Source organism: Bufo gargarizans, chromosome 5 (genome assembly GCF_014858855.1).
Source record: "Bufo gargarizans isolate SCDJY-AF-19 chromosome 5, ASM1485885v1, whole genome shotgun sequence".
Lineage (NCBI taxonomy): Eukaryota > Metazoa > Chordata > Amphibia > Anura > Bufonidae > Bufo > Bufo gargarizans.
Window position 1 is genome coordinate 483373858 of NC_058084.1, and position 17347 is coordinate 483391204.

General features: G+C 43.8%; 1 protein-coding gene across 1 annotated transcript in view; it reads left to right on the top strand.

Annotated features, from left to right (window-relative positions):
- The window catches only part of OBSCN (obscurin, cytoskeletal calmodulin and titin-interacting RhoGEF), a 452890-nt gene that overhangs the window by 57804 nt on the left and 377739 nt on the right, over positions 1-17347 (top strand). Inside the window, 5 exon segments of the mRNA XM_044292830.1 lie at positions 5000-5275; positions 5567-5842; positions 6366-6641; positions 15198-15473; positions 16772-17047. Coding sequence (XP_044148765.1) covers positions 5000-5275; positions 5567-5842; positions 6366-6641; positions 15198-15473; positions 16772-17047 — 1380 coding nt within the window.

The following is a 17347-nucleotide window of genomic DNA, read 5'->3' on the forward strand; positions in this document are numbered from 1 at the left end:
AAGCAAACTCAGCAAGGGACAAAAAAGAACACCAATCCTCTTGATTCTCCGCCACAAAACAGCGCAGATATGTCTCCAGATTCTGATTGACGCGCTCTGTCTGACCATTCGACTGCGGGTGGAAAGCAGAAGAGAATGACAACCGAACCCCCAAGCGAGAACAGAAAGCCTTCCAGAATCTGGAAACAAACTGCGTGCCCCTATCAGAGACTATGTCTGAAGGAATACTGTGCAATTTGACAATGTGATCAATAAATGCCTGCGCCAGCGTCTTAGCATTGGGCAAACCAGGAAAAGGGATGAAATGCACCATTTTGCTAAGACGGTCCACCACCACCAGAATCACAGTCTTCCCCGAGGAACGAGGCAGGTCCGTTATAAAGTCCATGGACAGATGTGTCCAAGGACGGGAAGGAATGGGCAATGGAAGGAGAGGACCTGATGGCCGTAATGGGGGACTTTGGCACGAGCGCAAGTCTCGCAGGCTGCCACAAAAACCTCAACCGACTTACGAAGCGCAGGCCACCAGAATCTCTGAGCGATGAGATCCAGTGTGGCTCTTGCCCCCGGGTGCCCAGCAAGGACCGTATCGTGGTGTTCCTTAAAAATCTTGTGTCTTAAAGCGAGAGGCACAAACAACCTCCCAGGAGGACAAAGATCAGGAGCCTCTGACTGGGCTGCCTGCACCTCTGCCTCCAATTCAGAAAAAAGAGCAGAGACCACCACACCTTCAGCCAAAATGGGACCCGGGTCTTCAAAATTCCCGCCTCCCGGAAAACAGCGTGACAGGGCATCTGCCTTCACATTCTTAACTCCAGGGCGGAACGTGACAACAAAATTAAACCTAGAAAAGAACAAAGACCATCTGGCCTGTCTCGGGTTCAGACGCTTGGCTGACTCCAAGTAGGCCAGATTTTTATGGTCAGTAAATATGGTAATAGGGTGTCTGGCTCCCTCTAGCCAATGGCGCCATTCCTCAAAAGCCAACTTGATGGCCAACAATTCCCTATCTCCCACATCGTAATTTCTCTCTGCGGAGGAGAGTTTTTTCGAGAAAAAGGCACACGGTCGCCATTTGGCAGGAGAGGAACCCTGAGACAAGACCGCCCCCACACCCACCTCAGAAGCATCAACCTCAACTATGAAGGGTAAAGAAATATCAGGTTGCACCAAGATGGGAGCGGAAGCAAAACTCTCCTTGATATTAGAAAAAGCCTTACGCGCCTCTACTGACCAAGAAGAAAAATCTACCCCCTTTCTAGTCATATCAGTGAGTGGTTTAACGATAAGAGGAATAATTCAAAATAAACTTCCTGTAATAATTGGCAAAGCCCAAAAAACGCATCAGCGCCTTCTGATTCTCAGGAAGCTCCCACTCAAGCACAGCGCGGACCTTCTCGGGGTCCATGCGAAAACCAGAAGCGGAGAGAAGAAACCCCAGAAATTGAATTTCTGGAACCGCAAACACACATTTTTCCAGTTTCGCATATAATTTATTCTCCCGCAGGATGAGCAAGACCTGACGTAAATGTTCCTTATGAGTTTTGAAATCAGGAGAAAAAACCAAAATGTCATCCAAATACACTAATACAAATTTTCCCATCAAATGATAAAAAATGCTGTTCACGAAATGTTGAAAAATGGCTGGGACATTCATCAAACCTAAAGGGATAACCAAATCCTCAAAATGGCCCTCAGGGGTATTGAAGGCCGTCTTCTATTCGTCTCCTTCTCTGACCCTGACCAGGTTGTATGCCCCTCTTAGATCTAACTTGGAAAAGACTTTAGCCCCAACAACCTGGTTAAACAGGTCCGGGATCAGAGGAAGCGGATAAGGGTCACGAATAGTGATACTGTTCAGCTCCCTGAAATCCAGACAAGGTCTTAAAGAACCATCTTTTTTCTTAACAAAGAAAAAACCAGCGGCAACAGATGACTTCGAGGGTCGTATGTGTCCTTTTCTCAGACTCTCAGAGATATAAGCACGCATAGCGACCCTCTCAGGTTGGGAAAGATTGTATAAACGAGATTTAGGCAGTTTGGCGCCTGGGATGAGATTAATAGGGCAATCGTACTCCCTGTGCGGGGGCAAATCCTGAACTCCACTCTCAGAGAAGACATCCGAAAATTCAGAGAGAAAAGATGGTACAGTCTTAGTAGCAACCTCAGAAACAGATGTCGTGAGGCAATTCTCTCTGCAAAAGTCACTCCAACCATTTATTTGCTTCGCTTGCCAATCAATGGTGGGGTTATGCTTAGTGAGCCAGGGCAGCCCCAACACCAGAGGAGTAGGCAAACCGCTAAGGACGAAACATGACACATCCTCAACATGAGCATCACTCACAATTAAACGGATATTGTGAACTATGCCCTTTAATGATTTCTGAGAAAGTGGAGCGGAATCAATAGCAAAAACAAAGCCTTTCCCAAAGTGCACACCTGGAAACCATGAGTTATTGCAAATTGATTATCAATGAGATTGACAGCTGCTCCACTATCCACAAAAATCTCACAAAAAAATGTTCTTGCTCTCTAGCGCCACCCTAGCCGGCAGGACAAAACGGGAACTACAAGCAAACGGAAAACCTTCAATTTCCGCCTCAACCCTGCCAATAGTAACAGACGGAACATTTTTAAAATATTTTTTCGTGTTTGTTTCTTTATTACTCCCAGAAAACTGCCTGAATCTCCTAGAGGGACAAACATTTGCCAAATGATTTATACCTCCACAACAAAAACAAACCTTCCCATGCGGGCTGAATCTTCTATCAATCAACCCCAGCTGCATGGGCTCCTGCTCAGAAGGCGCTGACAGCGACCGAGACCCCTGTGCACAGAATGAGACCGCTGCACTGTCCTGGGACTGAGTATGACAGGAAGGGGACATCTCTCCTCTCTCTCTAAGACGCCTGTCAATATGAACGGCCTGAGACATGGCAGAGTCCAAGGAGATAGACCTCTCATGAAAGGCAAATGCATCTTTCAATCCCTCTGAAAGACCATGGCAAAATGGACTTCGGAGTGCAGCATCATTCCAACCAGTATCAGCTGCCGATCTCCGAAATTCTGAGCAGTATATTTCTGCGGATTGTTTACCCTGGCATAAAAGACGTAGTCTAGACTCAGCCAGAGCAATACGATCCGGATCATCATATATCTGACCCAGGGCTAAAAATAATTCATCCACTGAACGGAGGGGCCGTGCCCCCTCCGGCAGCGAAAAGGCCCAAGACTGAGCGTTACCCCTGAGCAGCGATATAATGATCCCCACCCTCCGTTCCTCATCACCAGAGGAATGGGGAAGAAGGCGAAAATGGAGTTTGCAAGCCTCTCTAAAACGCACAAAATTCTCACTACCCCCGGAGAACGTATCCGGGAGCGAGATCTTAGGCTCAGAACAAACTCCATGAACGCAAGCTGAACCGGTCACTTGAAGCTGAGAAAAAGTCTTATGGAGATCAGCTACCTCCAATGAAAGACCCTGGAAGCATTCAGCCAAAAGTGAAACCGGATCCATGCTTGAGATGGTTTTGGCGGCTTATAATGTCACGGACGGTATACAGGAAACAAGACAAAGCAACATGCATATATGACTGAGTGGATCCAAAGCTAAGGAACCAAAAGGGAGACCCCTGCATAAGACCTAGCACTTTCCCTGGCTGCTCAGCCTATGCAAAGATCCCAAAGGTGGATGGTTGCATATCCACGTACCTCGACTGTATAACCCCTGAACACCCTACAATAGTGAGGGGACACGACCACCGGCTCCCTACACCAGACACGGAGGGAGTCAGGGTCACCTGGGATCCAGCAAACAGAAAATAACAGATAAATGTTCAGCACTTAACTTAGTAGCAGACTGGAAAACAAGATCAGCATGCACACACACTCCAGGAAGTAGTATAAGCCGCCCAGTAATGCATTATGGGGAGGAATTTAAAGGGAAGCAATCAGTCCAACTACATGACAGCTGAGAGAGGTTAACGAGATGAGGAACTGAACAGCACAACAAAGAGAACTCAAGGAGGAGGTTCTGAAAGGCCTCTGTTAGAGCTTCTCAGCTGTCTGGTTGTGACAATTCATGACTCATCATTATCAGCTGGAGATTTTCAATACCAGATGTTGGCAGATTGACTGGGTCAATTAAAGAAAGTGACCCAGCATTTTGCTAAGAGAATCAGTCACTTATTTATGTTGCCCTTAGTTAGGACACCATAAAACTGGTGACAGGTTCCCTTTAACTATAGAAGTGATTTATTGCACGGGTATTAAATTGTGCAATATGTTTGTACATTTATATACAAAAATATATCCATCTCCATGTTTTACCTCATTCTAAGGTGTGGCTATGTGAGCACAGGTCTTTGAGGGCACTAGGAGTCTTATGAAGCCTGCAGACAGGAGACCATGGACCTGCTTCTATGTGATACAACATAAAGAGTACTGGATTTTTATCACTGATGTTTTTGTATAATTTTGAATAATTCTTGGCACCAGATATAAATTTTTGTATCATGTATAATTCTTGACATCTAAATCTCAGTATCTGATACAATTCCTGGCACCACATACAGAGAGAGATATATCAAACCTGTGTACAGTAGAACTCGCTTAGCTGCCCATAACAATCAGATTCCACCTTTCATTTTCCAAAGGAGCTGTAAAAAATGAAAGATGGAATCTGGTTGCTATGGGCAACTAAACCAGTTCTACTGTACACCAATTTGATAAATCTCCCCCATAGATCTGAATATCCTGTATAATTCTTGACACCAGGTATAATTTTTACTATCATGTATAATCAATGGCACCAGATAAAAACCTTGGTGTCCTGAATAGTTCCTGGTATCAGATATGAATCCTTGTATCACATATAATTCTTGGCATAACATTCAGATATTTGCCCCATGTATAACTGTTGGTATCACCTAATCTACAGAAGACTGGACAGGTACTGGAAGAATATTGTATAAGATATAACAACCGCTTCTTTCTCTAGAACCAGAGCCGGCCTTCATCAACCAGGACAAGGTCCAGAAGGAAGTGGTGGCCAAACTGACAGAGAGCGCCGTCCTGAGCTGTGAGGTCTCTGATGGAAAGACGGAGGTGAAATGGTACAAGGACGGGAAGCTGATCACCTCCAGCAAGAAACTGAGGATAGAGACTGAGGGCAAATACCGGCGTCTGGTGGTGGAGCAGGTGGAGAAGAAAGACGCCGGAGAGTACAGCTGTGAGGTGGCCGGACAGAAGATCAGCTTCAAAGTCAACGTCAAAGGTTGGTTGGGTTTCTATTGACTAGGCACCAGATATAAGTCTTAGTATTATGTAAATTCCTGGCACCAGATATAACTTTTGGTATGCTGTATAATTCTTGATACCATATATAAATCTTAGCATCATTTATAATTCCAGGTCCCAGATATAATTCTTAGAATTCTGTATAATTCTTGTCATAACATTCTGATATTTGCCCCATGTATAACTGTTGGTATCACCTAATCTACAGAAGACTGGACAGGTACTGGAAGAATATTGTATAAGATATAACGTCCTCTTCTGTCTCTAGAACCAGAGCCGGCCTTCGTCAACCAGGAGAAGGTCCAGAAGGAGGTGGTGGCCAAACTGACGGAGAGCGCCACCCTGAGCTGTGAGGTCTCCGAGAGCAAGACGGAGGTGAAATGGTACAAGGACGGGAAGCTGATCACCTCCAGCAAGAAACTGAGGATAGAGACTGAGGGCAAATACCGGCGTCTGGTGGTGGAGCAGGTGGAGAAGAAAGACGCCGGAGAGTACAGCTGTGAGGTGGCCGGACAGAAGATTAGCTTCAAAGTCAACGTCAAAGGTTGGTTGAGTTTCTATTGACTAGGCACCAGATATAATGATAATATATCATGTACATTTCTGGCACCAGATTTATATTTTAGTATTGTGTAATTACTTCCACCAGATGTATATCTTCTTATCCTGTATAATTCCTGGCACCAGATACGAATCTTAGTATCATGTCTAATACTTGGTTCGGTGCTCCATATAAATCTTAGTGTCATGTATAATTCCTGGCCTCAGATATAAATTGCAGCATCATGTATTATTCTTGGCCATAGATATAAACCTTAGTATCATGTGTAATTCTGTGCACCAGATATATATCTTACTATAATGTATTATTCTTGGCACCAGGTATAAATGTTAGTATTATGTATAATTCCTGCTATCAGATATTAATCCTTGTATCACATATAATTCTTGTCATCACATTCAGATATTTGCCCCATGTATAACTGTTGGTATCACCTAATCTACAGAAGACTGGACAGGTACTGGAAGAATATTGTATAAGATATAACGTCCTCTTCTTTCTCTAGAACCAGAGCCGGCCTTCATCAACCAGGACAAGGTCCAGAAGGAAGTGGTGGCCAAACTGACGGAGAGCGCCGTCCTGAGCTGTGAGGTCTCTGATGGAAAGACGGAGGTGAAATGGTACAAGGACGGGAAGCTGATCACCTCCAGCAAGAAACTGAGGATAGAGACCGAGGGCAAATACCGGCGTCTGGTGGTGGAGCAGGTGGAGAAGAAAGACGCCGGAGAGTACAGCTGTGAGGTGGCCGGGCAGAAGATCAGCTTCAAAGTCAACGTCAAAGGTTGGTTGGGTTTCTATTGACTAGGCACCAGATATAATTTTTTGTATCATGTATAATCCTTGGCTTCAGATATAAATCTTTTTATTTTATATTAAGCAATAATATTTCCATACAGAATAAAGCATCATAATTATTATTTCCATTTCCTTAACCCCCCCCCCCCCCGACAAAAAAAAAAAGGACGGAACGGGGATAATGAAAGGTTGAGGCAAAAAAATAATAATTTAAGATTCCATTCTCCCCATACCCTAAACCATTTATCCTCAGAGTTTCTTTGTTTATATAAGATCTTTTCATACCTTTTAATTTTGTTAACCAAATGTAACCATGTATTTATACTTGGAGTATTAGGTGAGAACCGAGCCCGTGCAATCAGAAGCCTCGCCAAAAACATTATTTTAACCAAAAGAGTCCTTTTGTATTTATGGCACCCAACCTTGAAAAGATCACTCAAAATCCAAGACTCCACCATAGATGGGATCACCGCCTTCAGTTTTTGGGTAGTATAATTATGTATTGCCTCCCAGTATTCTCTTAGTTCTATACAAGTCCAGAACACATGTAAATGATCGGCCTCAGGTGAATCACGCTGCGGACAGTTAGAAGGGTTTCTCAAACCCCATTTATTAAGCCATAAAGGTGTAATATAAATTCTGTGTAAAATATAAAATTGAACCAATATTTGATAAAAAATTATGAGAAACTAATCCCAGGTTCACCAATATATTATCCCAGTCGTCCAATTGAATCATTGGGCAATCCCTTCTCCAGGCCTTTTGCCCAGGAGAATGTACATTTATAAATCGTGCTTTATAACATTGGGGAATCTTAACCCTTTGTGCTGGCTTTACTATCAAATCATGCAAAAATGTGGAAGTGTCTATATCAAAAAGCGATTTTTCTTTTATACTAGAAAGTGCCGAACGTAGCTGAAAATACCGAAACCAAGATAAATTGGATATATTTCCTCTTTGTGCTAACTCCAAAAAAGAAAGAATTAGCCCGTTCCCAACCACCTGTGCAGGATGATGAATATTATTGTTTTGCCATTACTGATCCCCAGCCGATTCATCTAAGGCCTGTAAATAAGAATGATGCCAAAGGGGGCGTCCAGCAAAGAGACCCCTTTATTCCCAACCAGTCTCTGATGGTGCTCCAGGACTTGATAAGTAGCTTCACAGCAGCTCTATATTCCTGTTGGGAATTGATTAATTGGCCGGATTCCAATAAAGCAAAGATATTATCATGTGAAGAAGTCTTCACCAAGATTCTGCAAAGTGGGCTCTTCTCCCATTCATAATACAGCCATAGCTGTGATGCTATAAAATAGCCCTTGAAATAGGGAAGATTTAATCCTCCCTGTTCCATCGGCTTATAAAAATGCTCTATTACCCACTTTCTCCCCCAAAGTAAATCATTAATGATTCACTCAATCAGTTTGAAATCCATACTGGGGAATTCCTGAGGATATACAATAGTTGGGGCAAAATTACCATCTTGACCAGGGATATTCTATCGGCTCTGGATAACGGGAGTCGGAGCCATATCTTTATTTTAGATCTCAATTTAGTTATCAATGGGATCAGATTAAGCTGTAGGAAGTCTTCAGTCTTAGAAGAGATAGTAGAAGAAAACGTAAGGCAGCTCTCACCTGCAGTAGTAAAATCACCAGAGGTGCACGGATGCCGCTCCTGGATGCGGTATATACAGTAAGAAAAAGAAGAAAATCCAGCTCTCTCCGGTGAAAAAATGAAAAACTTTAATCCAGCAAGTTTAAAATCCATACAGGTGTACAAATAGCAGTCAACGCGTTTCAGACCTCAGAGAAATATGGGTCCTTCCTCATGACAAACGTGTTTATGAAATGGGAGCTCCCTCTTAAGTAGCACATACTAACCCCAGGCTGATAGGTATCACCTGGGAGGTGGAGACCCAAGCGGGCGTTCCCATGCACATGACACAGAAGAAAACCCTTTTTAATCAAGGGCAAACACTAGCAAAAAGGAAAAAAAAAAAAGGAAAAAAGGAAAAGAACCTTGCATACAGGTAAATTAAATCACGATGGCTACTTTCACACTTGCGTTCGGAGCGGATCCGTCTGGTATCTGCACAGACAGATCCGCACCTATATTCCAAACGCTTAGATCCGTTCAAAACGGATCCGCCCGCATCACCAGGAACAAAAATAAAAAACTAAAAAATATGTTTTCCCTTTTTTCTCCCTTCTCCCCGGCAACGCAAACGGATCCGTCCCCACCGACCTCCTTGCAGCGTTCGGGTGTCCGCCTGGCTGTGCGGAGGCAGACGGATCCGTCCGGACTTGCAGTGGAGGTCGGTGGGGACGGATCCGTTTGAATTTGATACTATATGGCTCGGTTTTCGGACGGGTCCGTCCCCCATTGACTTTCGGTGTGGGGTCGGGACGGATCCGTTTGCGTTGCCGGGGAGAAGGGAGAAAAAAGGGAAAACATATTTTTTAGTTTTTTATTTTTGTTCCTGGTGATGCGGGCGGATCCGTTTTGAACGGATCTAAGCGTTTGAAATATAGGTGCGGATCTGTCTATGCAGATACCAGACGGATCCGCTCCGAACGCAAGTGTGAAAGTAGCCATCGTGATTTAATTTACCTGTATGCAAGGTTCTTTTCCTTTTTTCCTTTTTTTTTTTTTTTTCCTTTTTGCTAGTGTTTGCCCTTGATTAAAAAGGGTTTTCTTCTGTGTCATGTGCATGGGAACGCCCGCTTGGGTCTCCACCTCCCAGGTGATACCTATCAGCCTGGGGTCAGTATGTGCTACTTAAGAGGGAGCTCCCATTTCATAAACACGTTTGTCATGAGGAAGGACCCATATTTCTCTGAGGTCTGAAACGCGTTGACTGCTATTTGTACACCTGTATGGATTTTAAACTTGCTGGATTAAAGTTTTTCATTTTTTCACCGGAGAGAGCTGGATTTTCTTCTTTTTCTTAGAAGAGATAGTAATACCCAAATATTCAAGTGAATCAGAGATCCTCAAATTGCCGGACAGCTCCTCAGTCAGAGGTTCTAGTCTATCTATAGGTAAAAGAATAGTTGTAGACCAATTAATATCAATATTAAAGGAATTAAAAACTCGAGTAACCCTAGTATTAGTATGTTATAAACTAAAACATCATCGGCGTATACGGAGATACGGTCCTCTGTGCCCAATGTCCCAAACCCTTCAATCCTAGGATCCTGCCTGACCCTAACAGCGAGGGGCTCAATATAAATATCAAATAATAGTGGAGAAAGTGGAGATCCTTGACGAGTGCCTCTCCCCAAGGAAATACAGCGTGTAGGCATCTTATTAATATTCAGCTTCTCCTTAGGGGATTTACACAGAAGCTTAACCATATTGATAACCTTGATACCAAATTCCATCTTCCAGAGGAATCTCCACTCCACCTGATCAAAGGCCTTAGAGGCATCAAGAGACAGGATGGAGCGAGAGACCCCCCGGGAGGACTGAATATTGGCAAGAAGCCGATGCAAATTATAATGAGTGCCCTTATTGGGAAACAACCCATTGTGGTCAGGATGTATAATAGATGAAATAACTTTAGACAACCTAGTAGTAAGAATCCTTGAGAGAAGCTTCACATCTATATTAAGTAAGGAAATCGGCCTATATGAACCCATGTCTGGGGGATCTTTGCCTTTTTTCAGTATTAGTGCTATTACCGCCTCTGTCATTGATTCCGGAAGATTACCGTCCTCTATAGCCTCAATAAATACCTTCAGAAGACGGGGGAGAACAACCTCCCTGTATTTGTGATAAAATTCATATAGAAATCCATCAGATCCTGGAGAGGAGTTTCCCACCCAAACTTTCATAGCGGCCTCTAAGTCCTGCAAGGAGAGGTCCGCCTCAAGGGACTCTGGATATCTGTTAGGATTGGAGGAGAGATAGAATCCAGATATCAATCAATCACTTCATCTGAAGATCTATTATCTGATTTGTGCAGTTCTAGAAAGTGTTTCACAAATGCCTCTTTATTCCTGATCTTGAATAATTATACCCTCAGAAGAACGGATACTATCTCTTTTTTAGGATCCTGAGATCACCCTAGCCAACATTTTCCCTGGACGACCTGATTCAGGAAAATATGTTTGTCCCTTAAAAAAAGCCTTTGCTGATCCTTATCCAGAAGAAAGTCAGAAAAAACCCGACTTGTCCTCTGTATAATTTCCCTAGTTGGTTCTGTGTTCTTACTGGAAAAGTCATCTATACCGGCAGCCGCTGCTTCTTACAAGTCTCTCTCTTTCTAAGCATAGCCTTTTCTTAGGTTAGAGATATTACTAATAAACACCCCCCTCATAAAGGCCTTAAATGCATCCCATACCAGGTGGATCCTTGCTGAGTTAGAATTCTTTTGGGATATCAATTCTATCTCCAGTTTAATCAGTTCATGGTTGTCCATTATAAAGGGCCAATGAGGGTTCAATCTAAATGGAGGTCTAACCCTGTGTTTATCATCCACCATAGATAGCCTAATGGAGAGAGGTAGATGATCGGATAGAGACCTGGCCTCACATTTCATACATTTTATATATTTTATATAGTTTTTATTTATCAGGGCTAAATCTATCCTAGACATCGACCTCCCAGATTTGCTATTACAGGAATATGCTCGCTTCCCCTTCCCTTAGTATCCCCAAATATATACAAAGCCAGATTCCTGGCAAAAACGGGACAAAGGAGACCCTTGACGCGGGATATACAGGGAGTGCAGAATTATTAGGCAAGTTGTATTTTTGAGGATAATTTTATTATTGAACAACAACCATGTTCTCAATGAACCCAAAAAACTCATTAATATCAAAGCTGAATATTTTTGGAAGTAGTTTTTAGTTTGTTTTTAGTTTTAGCTATTTTAGGGGGATATCTGTGTGTGCAGGTGACTATTACTGTGCATAATTATTAGGCAACTTAACAAAAAACTAATATATACCCATTTCAATTATTTATTTTTACCAGTGAAACCAATATAACATCTCAACATTCACAAATATACATTTCTGACATTCAAAACAAAACAAAACAAATCAGTGCCCAATGTAGCCACCTTTCTTTGCAAGGACACTCAGAAGCCGCCATCCATGGATTCTGTCAGTGTTTTGATCTGTTCACCATCCACATTGCGTGCAGCAGCAACCACAGCCTCCCAGACACTGTTCAGAGAGGTGGACTGTTTTCCCTCCTTGTAAATCTCACATTTGATGATGGACCACAGGTTCTCAATGGGGTTCAGATCAGGTGAACAAGGAGGCCATGTCATTAGATTTTCTTCTTTTATACCCTTTCTTGCCAGCCACGCTGTGGAGTACTTGGACGCGTGTGATGGAGCATTGTCCTGCATGAAAATCATGTTTTTCTTACCTTGCAGACTTCTTCCTGTACTACTGCTTGAAGAAGGTGTCTTCCAGAAACTGGCAGTAGGACTGGGAGTTGAGCTTGACTCCATCCTCAACCCGAAAAGGCCCCACAAGCTCATCTTTGATGATACCAGCCCAAACCAGTACTCCACCTCCACCTTGCTGGCGTCTGAGTCGGACTGGAGCTCTCTGCCCTTTACCAATCCAGCCACGGCCCATCATCTGGCCCATCAAGACTCACTCTCATTTCATCAGTCCATAAAACCTTAGAAAAATCAGTCTTGAGATATTCCTTGGCCCAGTCTTGACGTTTCAGCTTGTGTGTCTTGTTCAGTGGTGGTCGTCTTTCAGCCTTTCTTACCTTGGCCATGTCTCTGAGTATTGCACACCTTGTGCTTTTGGGCACTCCAGTGATGTTGCAGCTCTGAAATATGGCCAAACTGGTGGCAAGTGGCATCTTGGCAGCTGCACGCTTGACTTTTCTCAGTTCATGGGCAGTTATTTTGGCCTTGGTTTTTCCACACGCTTCTTGCGACCCTGTTGACTATTTTGAATGAAACGCTTGATTGTTCGATGATCACGCTTCAGAAGCTTTGCAATTTTAAGAGTGCTGCATCCCTCTGCAAGATATCTCACTATTTGTGACTTTTCTGAGCCTGTCAAGTCCTTCTTTTGACCCATTTTGCCAAAGGAAAGGAAGTTGCCTAATAATTATGCACACCTGATATAGGGTGTTGATGTCATTAGACCACACCCCTTCTCATTACAGAGATGCACATCACCTAATATGCTTAATTGGTAGTAGGCTTTCGAGCCTATACAGCTTGGAGTAAGACAACATGCATAACGAGGATGATGTGGTCAAAATACTCATTTGCCTAATAATTCTGCACTCCCTGTACGTATCTCTCTCCATCCTTTTCTGGATCAATAAAACAATTAAAGTCCCCCGTCACAATGACAGGGCCTTCAGGCCATTGGTCCATGAGAGAAAAAGGAAGGGGGGGATATAAATAAAAGCCGAAGTTCATAGCTTCCCGGATAAGTTTCCATAAAGGCAAACAAATCTCCCCTGCTTATCGATGGAGGAGGCCCGGCAGACAGATCAATCCCTTTGTGAATCAATACTGTTACTCCTCTGGAATAGCTGGTAAAAGCGGCATGATAGGTCTGCACGGCCCATCCCCCGCCGAGGCGAGGGGTCTCCCCCTCAGTAAAGTGGGTCTCCACTAAGCTGACAATCGCTGAACCCGATCTCCGAACCCGATCACAAGCTGCCTGTCTTATTAAAGGGAATCTCTCACTAGCATATTGGCAATTTTTTTTTTTTATGGATCCATGTGTAATAAAGTACCTTATTTCCATATGTCTTGTTCTTTTATTCTGTGTCTTGTAATTTCTTCAAAAAAACACTTTTTATGATATGCAAATGAAGCTGTAAGGAGCCCAGAGGGGCGTTATTCTTTGTCCACGGTGCCCAGGAACGCCCCTCTGAAGTGCCGTGCCCGCCTAAATTTGAAAACTAAGAACTCCTCCAAGATCGCCTAAATCGCCTCCCAGAGGCGAGGCTAAGTGCTCCCCCCCCCCAGCACCGCGCTCTGCGGCAAACACCCCGATCCTCCTCTCGCCCGCATCCGAAATCCCGCACAGGCGCAGTGCCGGCGATTGCCTGCGCGATGATAAGACGACTGAGGGCAACAGCTTCAACAGCGTCACTGGACAGGGGACAGCCCCTTCAGCTTCCAGCTGGCTGAGGAAACAGCGAACACGTCACTGGGATCGGCGCATGCCCAGTGACGCTGTTGCCCTCAGTCGTCTTATCATCGTGCAGGCAATCGCCGGCACTGCGCCTGCGCGGGATTTCAGATGCGGGCGAGAGGAGGATCGGGGGTGTTTGCTGCAGAGCGCAGCGCTGGGGGGGGGGGGAGCACTTAGCCTCGCCTCTGGGAGGCAATTTAGAGGGGCGTTCCTGGGCACCGTTGACAAAGAATAATGCCCCTCTGGCTCCTTACAGCTTCATTTGCATATCATAAAAAGCGTTTTTTTTTTTTGAAGAAATGACAAGACACAGAATAAAAAGAACAAGACATATGGAAATAAGGTACTTTATTACACATGGATACATTTAAAAAAATGTTTTGCTAATATGCTAGTGACAGATTCCCTTTAATTTATCACCCAGGCCCCGAACATTCCAAACAAACCATTTCCTACCTCTTCTCCCCTCTCCCACTCCTGATCCGCCACCATCTTAGGACAGATCTCTCAACTGAGACCACCTCTCCTCCTCCCCCCTCCCCCCCGACACAATGGAAAAAACCTTTATTTCTTTCCTTCTTTCTTTTTTCTTCTTTCCCCCTTCCCTCCCCTCTCTACCTTCTTATGTTATTTACCAGAGGGATCATTTCAAAACTAAATATAGTTCTTCCACATAATTCATCCAAAGTTCAACCAGTACCAAACCAGCAAGCACAGGGAAGTCAGAGAGTATAGACAAGGAAACAAGAAGGAGGGTGGGTCGAACAAACAAACCAGGGAGGACACAGAGCAGCGTTTCTCAATCCTCGATCCTGGGACCGGCGGGGAGCGGAGAACGAGGAGGTGGAGGAGCAGGAGGCGGAGAGGGAAAAGAGGGCAGGCGGGGACCGGAGACAGGAGCTCTCCAAGGAATGCCAGATAGAGGCGGGAAGTCACGGCACCGAGACCGGGAGGATGGTGAGGAGATCCGGACTTGTACCAGGGGTCGGAAGCGGTGAGGTGCTCAGATCGTTCAGGGTAAAACATAAGGTTACATGGCAGATAGAGGGGGAGGAGGAGGAGGGAGGCACAACATAGCGTGACTACGTCATCACGTCACCAATTATATATAAATCTTAGAATCATGTATAATTCCTGGCATCAGATATAAATTGTAGTATCATGGATAATTATTGGCAGTATATGAACCTGAGTATTATGTATAAACTTTGACACCAAATATAAATATCACCATCATGTATAGTTCCTGGTATCAGATATGAATCCTTGTATCACATATAATTCTTGGCATAACATTCAGATATTTGCCCCATGTATAACTGTTGGTATCACCTAATCGACAGAAGACTGGACAGGTACTGTAAGAATATTGTATAAGATATAACGTCCTCTTCTTTCTCTAGAACCAGAGCCGGCCTTCATCAACCAGGACAAGGTCCAGAAGGAGGTGGTGGCCAAACTGACGGAGAGCGCCGTCCTGAGCTGTGAGGTCTCCGAGAGCAAGACGGAGGTAAAATGGTACAAGGACGGGAAGCTGATCACCTCCAGCAAGAAACTGAGGATAGAGACTGAGGGCAAATACCGGCGTCTGGTGGTGGAGCAGGTGGAGAAGAAAGACGCCGGAGAGTACAGCTGTGAGGTGGCCAGGCAGAAGATCTGCTTCAAAGTCAACGTCAAAGGTTGGTTGGGTTTCTATTGACTAGGCACCAGATATAATGATAATACAATATCCTTCATATAAGATAGGGCCAGGGGCTATCCATAGTGTTCAGTATATTGGGCAGACTAGATGGGCCAAATGGTTCTTATCTGCCGACACATTCTAGGTTTCTATGTTTTTATCATGTAAATTTCTGGCACCAGAAATAGATTTTAGTATTGTGTAATTTCTTCCACCAGATGTATATCTTCTTATCCTGTATAATTCCTGGCACCAGATAAAATCTTAGTATCATGTATAATACTTGGTTCGGTGCTCCATATAAATCTTAGTGTCATGTATAATTCCTGGCAACAGATGTAAATTTTAGCATCCTTTATATTTCCTGGTCCCAAATATAATTCTTAGTATTCTGTATAAATCCTGGCATCAGATATAAATTGCAGCATCATGTATTATTCTTGGCCATAGTGTCACGCTTCGGTGTAGGAGGGAAACACCATACCAAGCATAGGAGGGAAGGGGGAACAGGGAATCAGACCTGAGAACTAGGGAAGGAAGATGGACACCTCCTAGTAAAACCATACCCAAAATACTGACTGCCAGTATGAACAGATCCCAGAGGTAGGTGTGTTCATACACAGGAATTCCTAGAGTCCTATCTAGCCTTATAGGACCCTGGTACTAATGGCAGGGATGAGACTACCTGTTTCTCCAAAAGGAAGGACAAACAAGAGTCTCCTTCAGGCCTAATACAAACAATAGGGAAATGCAACACACAGAACCCAAACAAAATACAAAAGGGAAAGGAAAGACTTAACTTCAAAGGGGTTATGGAAGCACCAGGAACTCCACCGAGATCCACACACCAGCAATCCACAACTGAAACTGAAGCTCTAAACCGCACAGCATTGTCGGAGAAGCAACCATAAATATGGAAAGTTAAATGGCCACATAATCAACACCTCAGACAAGGAGTGTGGCCATTACCAGAAACAACACAGACGCCTATTGATCCACAAGGAAAACCAGTCAGATCAAACCACGTGTTGCCAGTCTCACAGATCTCCTGCCACCTGTCATGGAAACGTCCGTGACACATAGATATAAACCTTAGTATTATGTATAATTCTGTGCACCAGATATAAATGTTAGTGTCATGTATAATTTCTGGTATCAGATATGAATCCTTGTATACTTGGCATAACATTCAGATATTTGCCCCATGTATAACTGTTGGTATCACCTAATCTACAGAAGACTGGACAAGTACTGTAAGAATATTGTATAAGATATAACGTCCTCTTCTTTCTCTAGAACCAGAGCCGGCCTTCATCAACCAGGACAAGGTCCAGAAGGAGGTGGTGGCCAAACTGACGGAGAACGCCGTCCTGAGCTGTGAGGTCTCTGATGGAAAGACGGAGGTGAAATGGTACAAGGACGGAAAGCTGATCACCTCCAGCAAGAAACTGAGGATAGAGACTGAGGGCAAATACCGGCGTCTGGTGGTGGAGCAGGTGGAGAAGAAAGACGCCGGAGAGTACAGCTGTGAGGTGGCCGGGCAGAAGATCAGCTTCAAAGTCAACGTCAAAGGTTGGTTGGGTTTCTATTGACTAGGCACCAGATATAATTTTTAGTATCATGTATAATTCTTGGTGCTAGATATTAATCTTAGTATCATGGATAATTATTGGCAATATATATAAACCTGAGTATTATGTATAATTTTTGCACCAGAGATACATCTTAGTATCATGTATAAACTTTGGCACCAAATATAAATGTATCATGTATAATTCCTGGTATCAGATATGAATCCTTGTATCACATATAATTCTTGTCATAACATACAGATATTTGCCCCATGTATAACTGTTGGTATCACCTAATCTA